The sequence below is a fragment of the Schistocerca piceifrons genome, chromosome 3, assembly GCF_021461385.2.
Source record: "Schistocerca piceifrons isolate TAMUIC-IGC-003096 chromosome 3, iqSchPice1.1, whole genome shotgun sequence".
Classification (NCBI taxonomy): Eukaryota; Metazoa; Arthropoda; class Insecta; order Orthoptera; family Acrididae; genus Schistocerca; species Schistocerca piceifrons.
The window spans coordinates 363,017,471-363,038,810 of record NC_060140.1 but is presented as its reverse complement, the minus strand read 5'-3'; the positions used below and the strand labels follow the sequence as shown (position 1 = coordinate 363,038,810).

Genomic DNA, 21,340 nt, shown 5'->3' with positions numbered 1-21,340 from the left:
AGTCTTCCACTGGAGTTTATCTATCATCTCCGTAACGCTATCGCGATTACTAAATGATCCTGTAACGAAGCGCGCTGCTCTCCGTTGGATCTTCTCTATCTCTTCTATCAACCCTATTACGTACGGATCCCACAATGCTGAGCAGTATTCAAGCAGTGGGCGAACAAGCGCACTGTAACCTGCTTCCTTTGTTTTCGGATTGCATTTCCTTAGGATTCTTCCAATGAATCTCAGTTTGGCATCTGCTTTACCGACGATCAACTTTATATGATCATTCCATTTTAAATCACTCCTAATGCGTACTCCCAGATAATTTATGGAATTAACTGCTTCCAGTTGCTGACCTTCTATATTGTAGCTAAATGATAAAGAATCTTTCTTTCTATGTATTCGCAGCAAATTATACTTGTCTAAATTGAGATTCAATTGCCATTCCCTGCACCATGCGTCAATTCGTTGCAGATCCTCCTGCAATTCAGTACAATTTTCCATTGTTACAACCTCTCGATATACTACAGCATCATCCGCAGAAAGCCTCAGTGAACCTCCGATGTTATGTCGTAAGAGACATAATGTTCGTTGATGGAATTATATCCATTGTAACGCAACCACCCTTTTTGTCAGCTCTGGACTATTGAGTGTGTGTGTGTGTGTGTGTGTGTGTGTGTGTGTGTGTGTGTCTGTGTCTGTGTGTCGACAATACTGTTGACCCGACTGATTCAGACTTGTGGGATAGAAAATCAGAGATGCAATGCATGGTACTTATACAGGAGAGGTAGTTGTAAAGGAAGAGGAGGAGGATAGATGGTCCATGAAAGAAAGATAGAGCATCTGTTCTTGTCTTTGTGAGCGTGTATGAAAGAGTTGTATGTGTCCAAGGTATACTTGTCCATTTACTCTGCGAGCAACGCACAGGGGCCTCTGCGCTGCGCCTCACGTTGAAGTCGATGTTGGTGCGCACGGGCCTGTGGAAGAGCGGCTGCGGTGGCCGGTAGTTGTTGCCCAGCGGCGCGTTGGGCTGGTGCCCGTCCCCCTGCATCAGCCGCCGGAGCCCGTGCAGCTGCAACAACAACCAACAACACGCACTGAGCAGGCAGCAGTCACTAGCCAGCGGGAGGGTGGTGTCGTTGGTGAGCATTGTTGCCCGGCCCCCTGCATCAGCCACCAGAGCCCACACGCTACCTGTGGCTGCACAGGTATGAGCAGCCATTACAGGCTCGCCTTCACACATTCCTTTTAAATATTTTGTGACTAAGGCCTTCTGACCTGTTACACTTGACATGGAAGTACTGTCTCTGTCTTGTATTGTTAGACAGCACTTACACTTTTTTATATAAAAAAATTTCTTCCCATAAATTTGTAATTATGTTATAGACCATTTTAAAAGGTCTAAATTCTGATGAAGGCACTCTTAGACGTGTTGAAACCTCGTTAGTAAGACTAAAAATTTGTGAACGAGAGCTCATTTGTTTCAATTTTAATTTATAAACGGTCACTGAACAAAGCTGCCATGTTCAAAACTTTGCAACGAAACATCATCGATATGGGCTTTCGGAGCGAAGGCCCACTCGTGTACCCTTGATGACTGGGCGACACAAAGCTTTTGTTCTCACCTGGGCCCATCGACACCGACATTGGACTGTTGATGACTGGAAACATACTGCCTCGTTGGACGAGTAACGTTTCAAATTGTGTCAAGCGGATAGACTTGTATGAGACCCCTGATACGTCTAGCTACGACTCTCACAGGTGAAACACACGTACGCATTCTGTCTGATCAGTTGCATCCACTCACGACCGTTGTGCATTCCGATGGACTAGGATAATTCCAGCAGTACAATGCGACACCAGTTGGCAGCTGTGGCCGAGTGGTTCCAGGGGCGTCAGTCCGGAACCACGCTGCTGCTACGGTCGCAGGTTCGAATGCTGCCTTGGATATGGATGTGTGTGATGTCCTTAGGTTAGTTAGGTTTAGTAGTTCTAAGTCTAGGGGACTGATGACCTCAGCTGTTAAGTCCCATAGTGCTTAGAGGCAACTGAACCATTTTTGAATGCGACAGCCCAAACGTCCAGAATTGCTACAGAGTGGCTCTAGCAACACTCTTCCAAGTTTAAACACTTCCGCTGGTCACCAAACTCCACAGAATGAATATTATTGAGCATATCTGGGATGCCTTTCAAAGTGCTATTCAGAAGAAATCTCCACCCGCTTGTACTCTTACGGATTTATGGACAGCCCTGCAGGATTCGTGGTGTCAGTTTCCTCTGGCACTACTTCAGACATTAATCGAGTCCATGCCTCGTCGTGTTACCGCACTTCTGCGTGCTCGCAGGGGCCCTACACGATATTAGGCAGGTGTACCAGATTTTGTGGCTCTTAAGTGTATATCTATCAGCATTTTTTCCATTCAGTTACGTTCGGTTCAAATGGTTCAAATGGCTCTGAGCACTATGGGACTCAACTGCTGAGGTCATTAGTCCCCTAGAACTTAGAACTAGTTAAACCTAACTAACCTAAGGACATCACAAACATCCATGCCCGAGGCAGGAATCGAACCTGCGACCGTAGCGGTCTTGCGGTTCCAGACTGCAGCGCCTTTAACCGCACGGCCACTTCGGCCGGCTAGTTACGTTCGGAATGTTATATGATGTGTTTTCTGTAGAAATGATTTGTGGTTGATTTCTTACGTGCACATTTCGTATCTGTGCATAAGATGGAATTTTAGATGTCAGGCAATTGGAAATCATCAAAAAATGGCTCTGAGCACTATGGGACTTAACATCTGAGGTCATTAGTCCCTTAGAACTTAGAACTACTTAAACCTAACTAACCTAAGGACATCACACACATCCATGCCCGAGGCAGGATTCGAACCTGCGACCGTAGCGATCGCACGGTTCCCGACTGTAGCACGTAGAACCGCTCAGCCACCCCAGCCGGCTGTAAATCATCACTTGGTTACTGTAGTAACAGCATCTTTTCTTAAATTGGTTGGGACTTTCTGTGAGAGCCGCAATGAAATTTATTATACGCGCTGACGGCATCATAAACAGTCAAAACTTACTTTACATTAGTAAGTTTTATATTTGATAATGGAGCACGGGCTGATGCCAGAATATAATGAAATACGTTGTATTCTAAACGGAAATAAACTTTTATATACCCAAGAGTATTGCAGTAATTACATGCCAGTGACGATGTCACCATTTCAGAAGTTATTGATTGGGTTTTGCTGTTCTATCTTTTTGTGTACAGATATTGTACATTTGAACTGGTAGAAATATATATTGGGGCCTATCAGGCAGCAGATTTCGTCAGCTTTCCTCTTCGTGTCATTGTTAGCTACAGGACAAAGAAATCAACGCTTTGACATACTTTACCCATTTCCGTTCATAGAACGTTTATCGAAAAGTTTTCGGTGGTAATCTATCGCTTAGATGGAAAGTACTGATTTCACAACAGCGATTAATGGGTATAAAATATAGCATTCACTCACATCCGTATTGCAAACATAGTTTCGAGGCTTGGCTATTTTCGTAAAACATCCAGTCCTTTAAAGAATCGAATTCACTTGTATAAAGCAGTCTCAAAGTTTTGATCACTTTGCAAGTTAGTCAGTGTGCTGAATTTTTGCCTTTAAGCACGTGAGCGAGAAAAAGTGTAGAAAGGATTTGAAACTCTGTTTAAAGTACCTAGGTTATAAGTCACTAAATGCTTTCAGTATGACAGATCAGATGAATTCAGACTGTGTACCTTGCCTTCCATTTCAAGCAAAAGCTGTTTTTTTCTTGAAGCTCAGTGTTTGTAACGTCTTATCTACTGAACTATGTATCGTACCATCACACAGTTTTCAGCTACAAACAGTGGTATAGGTAGATACTGTCTGCAAAGAGTGTGCGAATGAACGTAATAGTAAAAAACATGATTAAATTTAAACGTCAAACTCGATTTTAAAGTTTTATTTCGCCCCATTTTAAAAAGAGCTAGTTTTTCAAGCGTATGCATGATAATTCCTCATATGTATTGAACTATGCGTCGTACAGTAATATAATATTACAGGCACATTCAGTGATACAAGTAGATATTGTCTGCAAATTGAGCATAGTGCTGGTAGTAAAGAAACGATAAGTCAAAACGTCATGCTTGGTGCTGCAATTTTAGTGCATGAACAACGGGAAAAGGCTTGGTTGTCGCTAAGTGCTTTCATTCTCATAAACTTTATGAATGAAGTGCAGATATTTGCGCGCCGTCGAGACACACAGTAACAGTAATACTTGTCGTATTGTGTTGAACTTTTATCGTCAGATTATACCTCTTACCGAGAAATGATTACAGTATTTTTAAATCTTTAATTCGCTAATTAATTAATTATGTTAAGTACTGCAACTGGTACCGGCTTCCGGGTCTCAGGATAGAGATTTAATAGTATAGATACCGATACTACGCTCTGTCTAATGTTTCAAAGGCCCAAACGAATGTTGATCAATCTCAGACAGTCAACAAATACCTGCTTTTCGTAGCTTTTCTAAGTTGCTTGTATAAGTAAATTACTAAAGTAATTTTAACGCAGCTTCTGGTTGTCATATAATCTGCAAACCAGTCAGCCATTTTTGTGAATATATATGGTCAGTTATTATTTTCAATGTAGTTTTCCTTATTGACTGTTTTTCTCTTTTTTCACACTGGACATATCTAAAGACTCTGGCTTAAACCATCATAAGAACAACGTTAAGAAAATGATACATAATATCTTGCTAGATCCGCACGTAAGACCTAACCATAGACTAATGTTAACATTTTGTCACATCACTTAGTGAAATAACAAACACAACAACAACAACAAACTGATAATAAGTGCAAACACGACTAAAAATAATGGTGAGAGCTAAATCGGACAAACGTGTGAGGACAAATATTAAGATAAGGAATACAATCCTAATGTATGAATGCTACGAACAACTGAATACAAATCTAGTACGTGATTGTGAAATAATAGAGTATAGTGAATATTAAAAGAAGAATTTCAAGGCGCAAACAAACCTTCAGAAATAAGTGATTTACTGACAAACACCCCCTTAATACAAAAAGGAGAAATAAATTGAAGAAATTTATTTGAGGTATTTACGGCTATGATTGTGATGGGAGCGTCACGGGGAAACAGAAAAAGAAAGAATTAGAAGCAGTATAGTTGCGTATATGAAGTAGAGCCACAAAAACATCCAGGACTGAAAGAAATTGTAACTAACAAATGCTGATAGAAATTAAACAGACAAGCGTGTTGATAACCAGAATCGAAAGAAGAAAAACAAATCTTTTTATACGATTTATTGAACACAACAGTTTCAAAAAATAGTTGAGAAAAAAAAATCATGAGAATAAAATAAAGCGGCAGACCAGAACATATGTGTAACTGCGTATTATCTATGGGCACTTCTGCAGCAAATGTAAACAAACTGTAAAAACGGCAAGAAACTGAGAAGAATTTCTACATCAACAAGGTGTTGCCTTTAGTGTCTGTTGGTGATAATAACTGCGGAGTCATATAGTGATTTTATGTAATTTATTAACGAAAGTTCGCTTTGTAACAATATTAAAAATTTTCTAAAATTGGAACAATAACTGCGTTACTTTCTGACATAATGATGGACTTTTATAACGATTTAATGTCATTTATTAAAGATAATATTATAAGGATTCATAAACTCATGATGGTAAATGGATAACTTCTAGTGGTGCACTACATCTTCGGAATCATTTGACACCACCGACAACTAAGAAAAGCGATACGCATAAAGAACATGTTCTTTCATAGAGAACCAAATCTTTGTTGAACTAAACATGGACATAGGGTTAAGTCCTGATGATACACTAATTAAAAGCAGCGTAATCAGGGAACATTGTTGCTATTGCAGAATAGCGCGAATGAAGATCTGCCTGAACACCCACTGGTAGAATTTAAAGCAAGTTAGTGTGGCGTGAAAGCGAACTGTGAAGTGGCAAATCCACGTTTGTGAACATAGAAGAGTCGAACAGCACGCAGTTGTCAGAGTTTTATTTTGGCTGGCTGTGATCTTGAAATTGCACATGACAGGACAAAAGGGCAACGTTTCAGCAACGTCATTGAGCTCGTGCACTTAAAATAAAAAAAAAGCATTTAAATGTCGGTTCGCCTACTGGACACGGCTCCGAAAATTCTTTCAGCCGAACAATCGTCGGAGCAACAGTGCGTGTAACACTCAGAAAACAACGGGCGCGGAATTGCACGCGCGGGCTACTGGCGCTGTCGAGTGCTGGCGCCAGGAATAAATTATTCTTCCGGCGCGCATTGTGACAGCAAAAAGGCGTAATTGTGATCAGATATAATCCGGACGCCACCCGCATAACTTTTGATATTCTCATTCCATTTCACGGCATTGCGCTAATTTTTCGGCAATATCGGTGTGGGCAATAAAACTCTAGCAGCGGCTGGCCGGGCATATTGATTCGGCAGTGCGCGGGTGTCCGGGTTTGCAATGGGATCCGTGGGAGGTGGCGCCAGTGTAGGCCTGGTGTGGTGGCGCGGTGGGCCGCGCCGGGTACTGGTGCCAGTGGTGGTGGCACTGCCGGCGGCGGCAGTGGTTTGGGGTGCTAGTGGTGCTTCCGGCCGGCGCGGGCTGGCGCCAGTCACGTCTGCCCGACAAATGGCCGTGGGGCGCGCTGCACGCTGAACGGCGGGGCGGCGTGAGGCAGCCGCAATCACTGGCGACGGCCGACCGCCAGCGATTACGGCCGCAAATCTCGCCGCCGTGCGTCCGCTTTTTATTTCCTCGAAACGACAGCGTCGCCGGGCCACTAATGGCGACTGTCCATTTCTCCGACCCCTAAATACCGGAGGCAGCTTCGGTATCTGTGCGTGGGGTCCGGGAAGGCTGACCGCAAACGGGGCTGATCTTACTCCGGCCAAAATCTGACCACTGCCGTTACTATTAGATTATAAGCATACTGCACAAATACACTACTGGCCATTAAAATGGCTACACCAAGAAGAAATGCAGACGAAAAGCCGTTATTCATTGGACAAATATATTATACTAGAACTGACATGTGATTACATTTTTTCTAGGCGCTCAGTCCGGAACCGCGCGACTGCTACGGTCGCAGGTTCGAATCCTGCCTCGGGCATGGATGTGTGTGATGTCCTTAGGTTAATTAGGTTTAAGTAGTTCTAAGTTCTAGGGGACTGATGACCACAGATGTTAAGTCCCATAGTGCTCAGAGCCATTTGAACCATTATTTGATTACATTTTCATGCAATTTGGGTGCATAGATCCTGAGAAATCAGTACCCAGAACAGCCACCTGTGGCCTTAATAACGGCCCTGATACGCCTAGGCATTGAGTCAAACAGAGCTTGGAAGGTGTGACTGGCGTATTGTGACGAGCTAGTTGCTCGGCCACCACTGACCAGACGTTTTCAATTCGTCAGAGATCTGGAGAATGTGCTGGCCAGGGCATTTTTTGTATCCAGAAAGGTCCTGTAACATGCGGTCGTGCATTATCCTGCTGAAATGTAGGGTTTCGCAGGGATCGAATGATGGGTAGAGCCACGGGTCGTAACACATCTGAAATGTAACGTCCACTGTTCAAATGCGAACAAGAGATGACCGAGACGAGTAACCAATGGCACCCCATACCATCACGCCGGGTGATATGCCAGTATGGCGATGACGAATACACGCTTCCAATGTGCGTTCCCCGTGATGTCGCCAAACACGGATGCGACCATCATGATGCTGTAAACAGAACCTGGATTCATCCGAAAAAATTACGTTTCGCCATTCGTGCACCCAGATTCGTCGTTGAGTTCACCATCGCAGGCGCTCCTGTCTATGATGCAGCGTCAAGAGTAACCGCTGCCATGGTCTCCGAGCTGGTAGTCCATGCTGCTGCAAATGTCGTCGAACTGTTCGTGCAGATGGTTGTTGTCTTGCAAACGCCCCAGCTGTTGACTCGGAGATCGAGGCGTGGCTGCACGATCCGTTACAGCCATGCGGATAAGATGCTTGTAATCTCGACTGCTAGTGATACGAGGCCGTTGGGATCTAGCAAGGCGTTCCGTATTACCCTCCTGAACCCAAAAATGGTTCAAATGGCTCTGAGCACTATGGGACTTAACATCTATGGTCATCAGTCCCCTAGAACTTAGAACTACTTAAACCTAACTAACCTAAGGACATCACACAACACCCAGCCATCACGAGGCAGAGAAAATCCCCGACCCCGCCGGGAATCGAACCCGGGAACCCGGGCGTGGGAAGCGAGAACGCTACCACACGACCACGAGATGCGGGCTCCTGAACCCACCGATTCCATATTCTGCTAACAGTCATTGGATCTCAACTAACGCGAGCAGCAATGTCGCTATACGATAAACCGCAATCGCGATAGGCTACATACAATCCGACCTTTATCAAAGTCGGAAAGGTGATGGTACGCATTTTTCGTCCTTACACGAGCCATCACAACAACGTTTCACCAGGAAACGCCGGTCAACTGCTGCTTGTGTATGAGAAATCGGTTGGAAACTTTCCTCATGTCAGAACGTTGTACGTGTCGCCACCGGAGCCAACCTTGGGTGAATGTTTTGAATAGCTAATCATTGGCATATTACAGCATCTTCTTCCTGTCGGTTAAATTTCGCGTTGTAGCACGTCACCTTCGTGGTGTAGCAATTTTAATGGCCAGGAGTGTACTTTGTCATCCCCAGGGGATATCACAGTAGTATCGTGTAAGAGCACTTCCAACTTTGATAATGGCTCCATTTCGACAATGAAGAAATTTTACATCTCTCATTTTTGTTTGGCACTTGTGGAGGGCCTAGCGTAGTTTTTGTTAGGGACGAGGTAAAAGTATGGTGTACTTTCAACTCGATACTGTCACATTTTTGTTCGATGTTTTCCAGTCGATATTTCTACTCATATCATTATTTCCAGCAAGTATCTTATTAAATATATCTAGTTATGATTTACAGAGGGCCGAGCAGAGACACCCCTGGATGAAATCAGGATAGCTGTTGGGTACCTATGAAGCGTCAATGACGCTAGTAAAATATTATTAGAGTTCAGTCTTTTATTCTCAATGTTTACAAGTCGTCGTTCTTCCGCATCTGCTACAGCTGTATCTCATTCATCTGTGTGTTGGATTTTAGCTGACGTCCATCGGGACGGCTCAGCGACTGCACACCCAGCAGAAAATGTGGACTATGGCGAGTAGGAGCAGCCATTGTCCAGCGCAAAGTGGTTCTCGTACAAATGGTTCAAATGGCTCTGAGCACTATGGGACTTAACTTCTGAGGTCATCAGTCCCCTAAAACTTAGAACTACTTAGATCTATGTAACCTAAGGACATCACACCCATCCATGCCCGAGGCAGGACTCGAACCTGCGACCGTAGCGGTCGCGCGGTTCCAGACTGTAGCGCCTAGAACCGCTCGGCCACCCCAGCCGGCAGTGGTTCTCGTGTTCGCTGCTTTAGTGTCATCGGTCCCACTCTAAATTTTACTCTCTAAATTCTCTCGATGACCCACCCACGATGTATGAGGTATCTTTATTTGTGTTGGTTGATCTCCTCCATAACTCTAGTAGGTGTCAGCAATCTGAGGTGCCTGAATGTTGAACAGGAACGTGGACCCCACGAGGTCCTGTTGCTGGCTTCCAATTTGAAGTCCAGTATTGTCAACACTCTGCGATGTGGTGCTGTGTGAAAAAAGTCAGTTCCTCCAGCAGTAGATGGTACGCAGCGAGCAACATGAAGTTAATTAGGCGAGTGCCTTCGTCTTGAGTACATCTTCGGCTAGCACATAGACTGTGCTGTAGCATCTAGGACATAGATTCACTACATTTTCGTAAATATGAAATCGTGTGCTATTACTGTGAATACTACCTATCCCAGTGAGGAGAGCTGGAAGGCTGGACTATTTGAAAGGAGATAGCGTGAGACAATGACGCAAGAATCGGCTCACAATGGCCGAATGCGTCCTCCTTGTTCTGCTGTATTCACTTAATGGTTGTTCACAGCTGTGTAGGACACTCCCTACGTGCTCTTGTAACAGAGATAGTGTTTCTTGCAGCATGTATTGCGTGGCCCTTCATACTGGAGGTTCGAGTCCTCCCTCGGGCATAGGTGTGTGTGCTGTTCTGAGCATAAGTTAAGTTAGTTTAAGTGGTTAGTGTGTAAGTCTAGGGACCGATGACCTGAGCAGTTTGGCACCTTAGGATATCACACACATTTGAACATTTCTGAACAAATACGCTCGCCTCCCTTCCTTTGGATTCCTGTCGCGGTCTCCTTTCTTCTGAATGCGTATCTCCGCTCTGCAGACAGTGTCGTAATGTGTCGACGACCTCACCCAATTGCGACAACTGCAGTCTGGAACCGCGAGACCGCTACGGTCGCAGGTTCGAATCCTGCCTCGGGCATGGATGTGTGTGATGTCCTTAGGTTAGTTAGGTTTAACTAGTTCTAAGTTCTAGGGGACTAATGACCTCAGCAGTTGAGTCTCATAGCGCTCAGAGCCATTTGCACCATTAGAACTTGCGACAAACTGGGCTCGCTTCCTGCTTCCGCCTCTGTTTTCTTGTGGCAATGCGAATGAGTTTTATAAAGACTTTTCTAATCTCTTACTATTTTATGTCATAACAGATTTTTTTCATTTTTGTTATTTACCCAAAATTTTGCCCGCCTGTCTCAGTTCCAGGCTAATGACTGAAGAAACGATGCGAGTGTGAGTGACATAGTAAGTTTACGAAAATATTAGCAATACTTCATGTACATTGGAAACGTTTCGTTCACAGTTCGTTCACTTGGAATCCCTTCATTTTCACAATTCGACTGCCTAGTTTGATTGTGCGTTGTATTTTAAAATGTTTAAGTGCAATCATTATTGAATCTGCAGACCAAATGGCGCTTACCAAATGTGAAACTATGCAGTATTTTGACATACTGCATCATAATGGAGGGAGGTGCAAGATCTGTTTGAAAATTTTGAAGTACGATACATTTCTTATGATAATGCTGGTCTGTTGAACATCGATAGTGTTCGTTCAAACCTATGTCCCTATTCTTCGCATCCGGTCGGGTCACACCATCCAGCCTGCGCCTTCTCGGACACGTTGGTACTCTATTTTCTCCCTTATTCAGTGTAGTTTTAAGTAATACATTAAACAGCGGATATGTCCGTGATGTCGTGATAAACGTTGTGTTAGGCCGTGCGTTCATACGGCGCGGTCGCCACACGTAAGACGCGGCCACCGCCTTCTCTAGCACCGCGTGCCAACGCTCCGGTGGCAGCAGCACGGCATACTTCATAGTTTTCACATTGGCGGCGCCACAAGAGATGCAGCAGTCATACCGCTGGAGTCGACGGAGCCAATCAGGACGCAGCCCTACTCGATTAAGTAGCATCGTCACATCCCAGGAGGGGAGCCGTCTAGTGGGCCTTCTGGAGTGTGGAGCAGGTCTCCTCTAAGTCGCGGCGCTGTTACTGTGATAATGTTTGCGGGAGATGAACTTTGACTACAGTCACGCACACTAGTGATTACTCTTAATTATGTTTCACCTTGTTTCCAGAATAAACCTTCTAAGATGTCATTGATTCCGATTTTCCATTTGGTAGTTTGTATCCAGGACACAACGCGTCGTGCTGTTCATATTATTTTGAATGATAATGGGTGCTGCTTCAGTAGGCCGAATGGAAGGTGGATGACCAGCTTCAAGCAGGTGGACGGAAGGAGGAAATAACGTGGAGGAAAGTGCGGATGAAACAGAGTTATAAACACAAATTTGACAGCCTTTTTTGAGACTTCTGGCTGTCATATGGATCAGCACATCACGGTAGGTAAATGCGTCGTCACGAGACTTCATTCTGCCGTGGCAAGCCGAAAATCCGCGCGAACAGAGATGCGGCCGCGGCAGCAGGACTTCTGATGGAGCTGTTTGCAGGAGCACAACGACACCAGCACTGGCCCGAGGCTGCTTGCGAGTCCAGCAGGACATACAGGGCTGAACCAGGATTACGACGAGTGAGTAACATGACTACCACCAAAGAGCCGAACGGGACCGATGTCTGTGTAGCCGTGGTCTAGTTGGTTCCCGATAAGAGGAGCGTCATAATGTGCGAACAGTGGAATGATGGCACGCCTGGTGCTGTTTGCCACAAAGTAGTCTGTCCCTGGCGGTTCCTGAAAGGCAGAAATTGGCGCAGCGTCTTCAGTTGTGTGAAAGTGTTGACAGGCAGTGGTGCTTTCCTCATTTCTGGTGCAAGTGTTGTTATCTCTCTCCCTTATATTACCAATCTCGTACTTACAGGAAGGAGCACGCAACGTTATTGATGCATAGATAGGTTCTCAATTTCTGCAAGAGTGACTGCTTATTATTGCGTCATTTTTAGTATTTTTGTAATAGGTTGCCCCTGTTTCTGAGTACTGGCAATCATTTTGACTAGTTGTGGCCGGCCGAGGTGACCGATCGGTTCTAGGCGCTACAGTCCGGAACCGCGTGACTGCTACGGTCGCTGGTTCGAATCCTGCCTCGGGTATGGGTGTATGTGATGTCCTTAGGTTAGTTAGGCTTAAGTAGTTCTAGGGAACTGATGGCCTCAGAAGTTAAGTCCCATAGTTCTGAGAGCCACTTGAACCATTTTGACCAGTTGTGCAGTAGCGCTTAGTGAATCACCAAATTATGTTGTTGGGCTTTTGTCTGGTGATTGTAAGCATATCTCAGTAAAACAAACAGTTGGAATATTCTGATGTCCTCGAGCTAGTTTGTTGTAATTACTGCTGTGATTGCTTTTGCAGTTAGTGAGTTATGAACCTCGCATGTTCTTGTTAATGTTGTTACACATAACGACAGTTTTGAATCTAAGACTGAAGCCATTTCAGGACATTATTACGAAATGTTCTCTCAGTCTGTATACTTCTGGATTCTAACGCAAATCCTTATATCTTGTTGTATTTCTGATTACTTGTAACTGTGTCTTTTGGCAGAGACGCTTGGCGCGATTATTCATAGTAAACTCTTACGTATATACTAAGTTTCTATCTGGTGCTGTGGCTCTCTACCTTCAGTTCATTTTTGAAATTGCTAAGTATTTTTAAATTGTTCTTTTGCCGTCGATTACCTCAGCGTGAATTTTATTGAGCTATTTGTATTTAAAATTATTTTTAGTGTTTTTGTACCATATTACCTGGCTTTGACTTTAATTAATTGTAATAGCCCTCGCATTTTTTTTGTTTTTTGTTGAGAGGATATTATTCTATTGCTAAATCTTTTTTGTTGTTCAGCTAGCTGTTATTAAATTTTAAAACTTTGTTTTCTTAAGGTTTTACTGTTGATTGTAATATGAATTCTCTATCATGTTGCTAAATAAATATTTTAAAATTATGAGGACTCACCTCTCATTCCCTCCCTACCTCTTCCTGTCACGTTACAGTTAAGTATACTACTAGTTTATTACTCTTTTTATACGCGTTTTACACACACACACACACACCACAGCGAATAACTGGCTCGGAGACAGGAAAGTCTGGGGATTGTGAACCTCTGTGTACTTTAGGTAACTACTACTAGACCTGCCTGTGTTGCCGTCCCTAACGCATGGCGGTGTTGTGTGTTGGATTCGGAGATACATCGGTTCGATTCGTGGTTGTGGGACATATTCACTGCCGATAGCTTGTGGCGAGTGAGGAAAGGTGATGGCTTAAAGTACCTGGCCACCATTCCTTGCACCAGTATCCTGGATTAAATGGCAAACTTGTACACAGTCTCTCGTGAAGTGAATGCGTCCGTCAGATGGGGACGTTAAGGTCGGTGGTCCGCTAGTGCTGTTCTAGAGGAGTAGGCTACGTGCCGGCACCAGGTTCCACCCTCTCCCTTCGCTTCGTCAGTAACAATACAAACCCAACGCTACACTGTACAAGCACCCATCGCAGTCATCCTCCCGACTCAGACACAGACCCGACACTTCATTATATGCTGGAGGAGGGAAACGGATACTCATCTCTACTAGGACGTTGCGTAAAGGCGATAAAAGGTTCCTACGTATGCTCCCGTACACTCATTCCATGGCTATGGGACAACTTCGACTGTTTCAAAAAGTTCATTGTATCAGACGTTTCGTTGGCGTATTTATTGTAGAGATTTTCTGTGTCCCTGCCCAGTATGGCCACATTGTATTCGTTTACACTCTAAGACACAAAAGAGAGAGAGAAGAAGCGACGCATCTAAAGGAAATATCCGAATGGGATGGAAAACAGTAGATGTGATGCACGTGTACAGACAAACAAGTGATTACAGTTTCAGAAAAGTAGGATGATTTATTCAAGAGAAAGAGCTTTACTAATTGAGTAAGTCAATAACGCGTTGGTCCATTTGTAGCCCTTATCCAAGCAGTTGCTCGGCTTGGCACTCACTAACAGACTTATTGGACGTCCTCCTGAGGGATACCGTGACCAATTGTGTCTTGTTGGAGCGTTAGATCGTCAAAAAACCGAGTTGGTTGGAGGGCCGTATCGATGATACCCCAAAACGTTCTCAAATGGGGAGAGATCCAGCGACGTTGCTGGCCAAGTTAGGGTTTGGCAAGCATGGAGACAAGCGATAGGAACTCTCGCCCTGTACAAGGGAGCATTATCTTGCTGAAATGTGGGTCCAGGATCACTTGCCATGAAAGGCAACAAAACGGGGTGTAGAGTATCTTCGGAGTACCGCTGTGCTGTAAGGGTGCCCTGGTTGACAAACAAAGGGCTCTTGCTATGAAAAGAAATATTATCCCATGTTGTCGTGCCATAAGGCGGGCTACAGTTAGGTTGGTAACCTACCGCTGTCTGGGGCATCGCCAGACTTGTATTCGACCTGGAATCTCAATGACTGAACTGTCTTCAGTGATGAGTCCTGCTTCAAACTGAGCCCCAATGACCAGTGAACGAGGACATTCAACAACTCAATCAATGTCATGCCAAGCAACTGCTTGCATAAGAGCCAGAGGTGAACCGATGCGTTTTTGACCTGGTCAATTTGTGAAGCTCTTTCCCTTGAATAAATACTACAGTTTTTGTGAAATTGTTGTTATTTGTTTGTCGGTATATTTCCAATGAAAGGCATAAATATTGCTCGGCTCCAATTGTTTGGAGTACAAGAACAGAGCATTGCGCATGCCCTAGTTCAGAAGTGCCTGTATTCACAACTCTAACGGTCTGTGGAGCGTTACCTTGGTGTTTACATCCTTAATAGAAGCAATATAGTAGTTAGGATATGTCGAGATTGATTGCAATCTGACTCATCGTATCACTTCTTTTGAAAATCATTATTCGATCACGTAGAAACGGCTGAAATATAAGAACTCCACGACGGCAGAGTTACTGCAACGACGAGCGTTTCACATCTGTTTCAGTGTCTGATTGACAGCCGACACAGAAGCTCAGCGTATAGTGGACAGGCTGCCGGTTTACGAAGGTTGAAGACGAGCTTTCGAATCTAGCACGAGTCGACTGTCATTTTTATTTTATTTAGACCTGTGGATGTAATACAGGGTGATTCAAAAAGAATATCACAACTTTAGGAATTTAAAACTCTGCAACGACAAAAGGCAGAGCTAAGCACTATCTGTCGGCGAATTAAGGGAGCTATAAAGTTTCATTTAGTTGTACATTTGTTCGCTTGAGGCGCTGTTGACTAGGCGTCAGCGTCAGTTGATGCTAAATGGCGACCGCTCAACAGAAAGCTTTTTGTGTTATTGAGTACGGCAGAAGTGAATCGACGACAGTTGTTCAGCATGCATTTCGAACGAAGTATGGTGTTAAACCTCCTGATAGGTGGTGTATTAAACGTTGGTATAAACAGTTTACAGAGAATGGGTGTTTGTGCAAAGGGAAAAGTTCTGGACGGCCGAGAACGAGTGATGAAAATGTAGCACGCATCCAGCAAGCATTTGTTCGCAGCCCAGGAAAATCGACTCGCAGAGCTAACAGAGAGCTGCAAATTCCACAATCAACTGTATGGAGAGTCCACATTGGCACTTATCTGTCCGTAACTACCTGAACGTCAACTACCCGAGGCGATGGATCGGCCGCCAGGCAGCCCGTGACAGAGCACTTCATCACTGGCCTCCAAGAAGCCCTGATCTTACCCCCTGCGATTTTTTCTTATGGGGGTATGTTAAGGATATGGTGTTTCGGCCACCTCTCCCAGCCACCATTGATGATTTGAAAAGAGAAATAACAGCAGCTATCCAAACTGTTACGCCTGATATGCTACAGAGAGTGAGGAACGAGTTGGAGTATCGGGTTGATATTGCTCGAGTGTCTGGAGGGGGCCATATTGAACATCTCTGAACTTGTTTTTGAGTGAAAAAAAACCTTTTTAAATACTCTTTGTAATGATGTATAACAGAAGGTTATATTATGTTTCTTTCATTAAATACACATTTTTAAAATTGTGGTATTCTTTTTGAATCACCGAGTATTTTAAACCTTAATTCGCTACAAACTATGTAGTTGTAGGTTTTTCTAGGTTCCACATTCTTTCAAAATACTCCATTTTGTAATAGTCTAATCTTTAAGCAAACGTACAAATGGACATAGTAAAAATATTGAAAATGAGTGTATTTAATTGAAATTACTTCGGCCCCACGTGGTGTCTCAATAATCTTCAGCAAAAAGAAGTGTATCAGTCGACGGGCATATTTTCCTAACCCTTTACGCTAAAATAAGAGATCGGTAGTTGCTTGGCAGCATTTCGGCTTTCTCTACAGGTAGCTGCAGTATGTGTCGTACTAGAATTTTTTCTTTCTTTTTGCGTCGCAAATGTTTCGTGTTTTATTTACTTTTTGTTATTAAAGTTATTTTTTCATTTCATTGTTTTCAGTGTTCTCTTCAGTAAATAATTAATTACGATTTGTGAATTTGATGTCTAAACATAATCTGTCTTGAAAGGTAATATTTGTCTGACCTCCAATAACAATAAAAGTAATCATCCTTGGAGGGTGGTATTCATCTCACCTCCCACAAAAATACAGATAATACAGTAGTAATTAGACTTGTATTTTGAAATTGGCCTTTTTATATGTAGGATTCTTATAGAAAAATGAAATAAAATAGAATGAAGACTAGGCCACGTTGTAGCTTCAGTATTTTGTCCACATGCCATTGTCGTCGAGAACAGCTTGGCTCCCTCGAGGCATAGAATTGACAAGTCTATGGAAAAAGTCCTCATCCATGTCATTTCTCTCCCATGAAGAATGAACAAAATCCCATAGGGCATTCACACTTGCCGAGTGAGGGTCTGGCCGACTGTCGCACGCAGACTTCTTTAGGTGAGCCCATACGTGCTCTATGGGACTGACACCATGTGACTTTGGAGCCCACAGAAGGCGCTGAATGGTATTCTCCCTCCTTTGAAACCAGATCTGAATCCTAATTCTAGTGTGTAATAAATGATTAACATGTTGGTAAGTGAGATGTTGTTGGGGGTACCAAAGTCGATCTCCAGGAATGATTACATTTTCAAGGAAATGTGCATAGCATGCTGAACTGAACTTGCCTTGGATACGTTCTATAGTTCATGCACCCATGTGAGACATCCAGCTTGTCCGCTTCTAGAGCGTATGGCCTCGAAGCGAGCGTAATATCGTTTCCCATCTGTGCGGTAAACAAGAGCAGGATATCTTCTCGTGGACTCAATTTTGCACTCGTTTCGTGGACTCAGTTTTGTACTCGTCAGAAAATGACTTTCCTCTAACAGACATCTTCCAAGGAACTCACAATTGCGAGTCTATCCAACGGTCCGTTGATCAGACCACGAGGACCTGATTCCAGGCTCCTTTAATCTGCTGAGAGCAGTTCTCGAGGAACCCGGGATATATGAAGACTAATTAGTTCCCGGATGAGTGACAGAGGAGCATTCTGGGCCGCCCTGACCAATTCTTCATCTTGTCTCTGTGCAGAGACTCGTGATCTTCCACGTATTGGACGTCTTACTACCTCGCCAATAGCTCTAAATCGTCTAACCTATCTCCTTAGCGTGGATGCATGACGATGTCCTACCTCAGATGCCCTAACACCGACTTCATAGGGAGCAATTATTCGTTAGCCAACATTCAAACCGGCCATTTGAAGCAGACCTTTGATGTGTGCCAGTCACCTGATACGCATCTCTTGGCTGAAAACTATGGAGGCGCCAGGTGGCGGTCGAAGTAATTACAAATAAATACATCCTGTTTCAATATTTTGAACTGTGACCGCTTATCCATTTGTTTAGAAATTTGGCTGTTATAAAATAGAATCCTTTGAAATAATATGGATCCTAGAAAAGCCTACAACTGGACAATTTGTAGCGAATTAAGGTTTAAAACATTATTTGCAAAGGTCTAAACAAAAAGAAAAAGACAATTGACTCTAGTTAGATTCGAAAGCTCGTCCTTTACTTTCGTTAACCGTCATCCTGTCCACCCAGCTATTGAAACAGAAGTGAAACGCTCGTCGTTGTTGTAACTCTACCGATGTGGAGGTCTTATATTTCAACCGTTTCTATGTGCTTGAATAACGATTTTCAAAAGAAATGATAAGACAATTTTAACTACAATGAATCTCGACATACACCGTTTACTATTACATTGCTTCTGTTTGACGATGTCAACACCAAACTGAAGCTCCAGAGACAGCCAGAGTTGTGAACACTGGCACTTCTGGATTCCAAATTATTCGGGCTGGGCTATCTTTTTGCCTCTCATTGTACATCACATCTATAGATTGTCGTCCTACTCGAATCTCTTTTTTGATGTACAGTGCATGGCACTCAACAAAACTTCCAAGGTAAGTTTTTAACACAGTTTCCAATGCAGATCCCAGTTATCTTTCGTAAGGTTTTTGGCAATCAGGTAAGGACTCTGTGACACAGTTTTGAGCGGCAGCTCATAAATTTTCACTTTTACCAGAGCTCATTGCTCAGTAATTTTGCACTGATACTTGCGCAACATGCAACCACATTTGCCTGTCAGGAAATGAGTCCTTTGGTCTTTATTTAAGCACCACATGTATATAATATTCCATTAGTGCTTGTTGGAAATGTTTTGCAGAGATCAAACCCCATTGTACTTATGGAGGTTCCATCACGACTTTATGTAGGTTGTTAGACATATATGCGTGATTCATACTTACATATCTGAAAATTTGATGAAATGCAGAATGAAACGTTTTTAAAAGCTATACCAACTTGCATATCGTGATTTCCAAAGACTAGGCACACTTATAAATTTTATAATAGTTGCGTCTCAGTATACGCAAGAACATACTGAGAAAGCATCATGGAAGCATGTTGATCTCATCCCTACTCATCCGCTTGAGGATAAAAAATTCTTCAGGCTGAACTCGCTTCATGTCTTACCAAACGGACACGTATCAGTTACGTATGTTTCAAGAAACCCAGGACTTGTACTGGATGTTGATTGTCGCTCAGTGTGTCCAGAGTCTTGGAAGTGTCAACAATACCGGGTGATCAGAAAATCAGTATAATTTTGAAAACTGAATAAATCACGGAATAATGTAGATGGAGAGGTATAAACGGACACACATGCTTGTAATGACATGGGGTTTTATTAGAACAAAAAAAAAAAAAAAATACAAAAGTTCAAAAAATGTCCGACAGATGGCGCTTCATGTGATCAGAATAGCATTAATTGGCATAACAAAGTAAGACAAAGAAAAGATGATGTTCTTTACAGCAAATGCTCAACATGTCCACCATCATTCCTCAACAATAGCTGTAGTCGAGGAATAATGTTGTGAACAGCACTGTAAAGCATGTCCGGAGTAATGGTTAGGCATTGGCGTCAGATATTGTCTTTCAGATCGCGATACACTTGGGACTTCAGGTAACCCCAAAGCCAATAATCGTACGGACTGAGGTCTGGGGACCTGGGAGGACAAGCATGACGAAAGTGGCGGCTGAGCACACGATCATCACCAAACGACGCATGCAAGAGTACTTTCACGCGTCTAGCATTATGGCGTGGATCGCCATCCTGCATATACCTCATACGTTCCAGCAGGTGTTTATCAGCCAGGCTGGGGATGATGCGAATCTGTAACATATCGGCGTACCTCTCACCCGTCACGGTAGCAGTTACAAAACCAGAATCACGCATTTCCTCCAAGAAAAAAGGCCCGATAAAGGTAGATGTGGTAAATCCAACCCATATCGTGACTTTCTCGTCGTGCAGTGGAGTTTCCACGACAGTTGTAGGATTTTCGGTAGGCCAAATTCTGCAGTTGTGGGCGTTGACAGACCCTCGGAGCGTGAAATGAGCTTCATCGGTCCACAACACGTTACTCAACCAATCGTCATCTTCCGCCATCTTTTGAAACGCCCACACCACAAATGCCCTCCGCTTCACTAAATCGCCAGGTAACAGTTCATGATGCCGATGAATTTTGTACGGATAGCAACGGAGGGTACGCCTAAGTGCCAACCAAACAGTAGTATATGGAATGCCGGTGCGACGTGCGATTGCACGAGCGCTGACTTCCCCGTGCAGTCTCCATTTCTTCCTGAACTGCCTCAGATGGATTACGCCTTGTGCTCTGTCGGCCACTATGGGGTCTATCGTCTAAACAACCCGTGGCTTCGAACTTCGAAATCATTCTCGTCACAGCTGTATTTGTCAACGGACCTTTATCCGTTCGAATCCCCTTCCTATGGCGATAGGATCGTAACGCTGAACTAGCACATTCCACATTCTGATAATACAGCTTCACTAAAAGCACCTTGTCAGGTAACGTCAACATACTGCAACTGCTGGCGCATCTGATTCTCTCTCTCACTACAGCTCCCTTTATACACGATTGTCATGCGCAGTCACTGACGTTTTGCTGACCAGCGCCATCTGTCGAACATTTTGTGAACTTAGGTTTTTTTTGTTCTAATAAAACCCCCTATCATTCAAAGCATGTGTGTCAATTTTTACCTCTCTATCTACATTATTCCGTGGTTTATTAAGGTTTCAAATTTATACTGACTTTTTGATCACCCGGTATATGCTCATTCACCGCGAAACTAACGTCAGTTGAACCCCCCTTACCCTCTCTTTGTAGGGTCTTGGTGCTGCTCAAATTGTAACTGAAGCCTTATCACGTTGCCCTCCTTCAAACGCCCTGGCAGCAGAGTCTTTCCCAGCTGCCGGGTGACAGCTGCTTGGGATCGCCAGCACGTCAGCTGCCCGCGTCACGTACAGAGCGAGCGGGCTGCGCCTGCTGCGGCGTAATGGCCGACGCAGTTTGTTTCACTGGGGGAGCGCAGGGTGCCTCTCGCT

General features: G+C 43.8%; 1 protein-coding gene across 1 annotated transcript in view; it reads right to left on the bottom strand.

Annotated features, from left to right (window-relative positions):
• Nucleotides 1-21,340, bottom strand: part of LOC124788661 (carbonic anhydrase-related protein 10-like) — a 684,001-nt gene that overhangs the window by 66,743 nt on the left and 595,918 nt on the right. Inside the window, exon 8 of the mRNA XM_047255937.1 lies at nt 938-1,060. Within this exon, the coding sequence (XP_047111893.1) occupies nt 938-1,060 (123 nt within the window). The remainder of the gene's footprint in view (nt 1-937; nt 1,061-21,340) is intronic.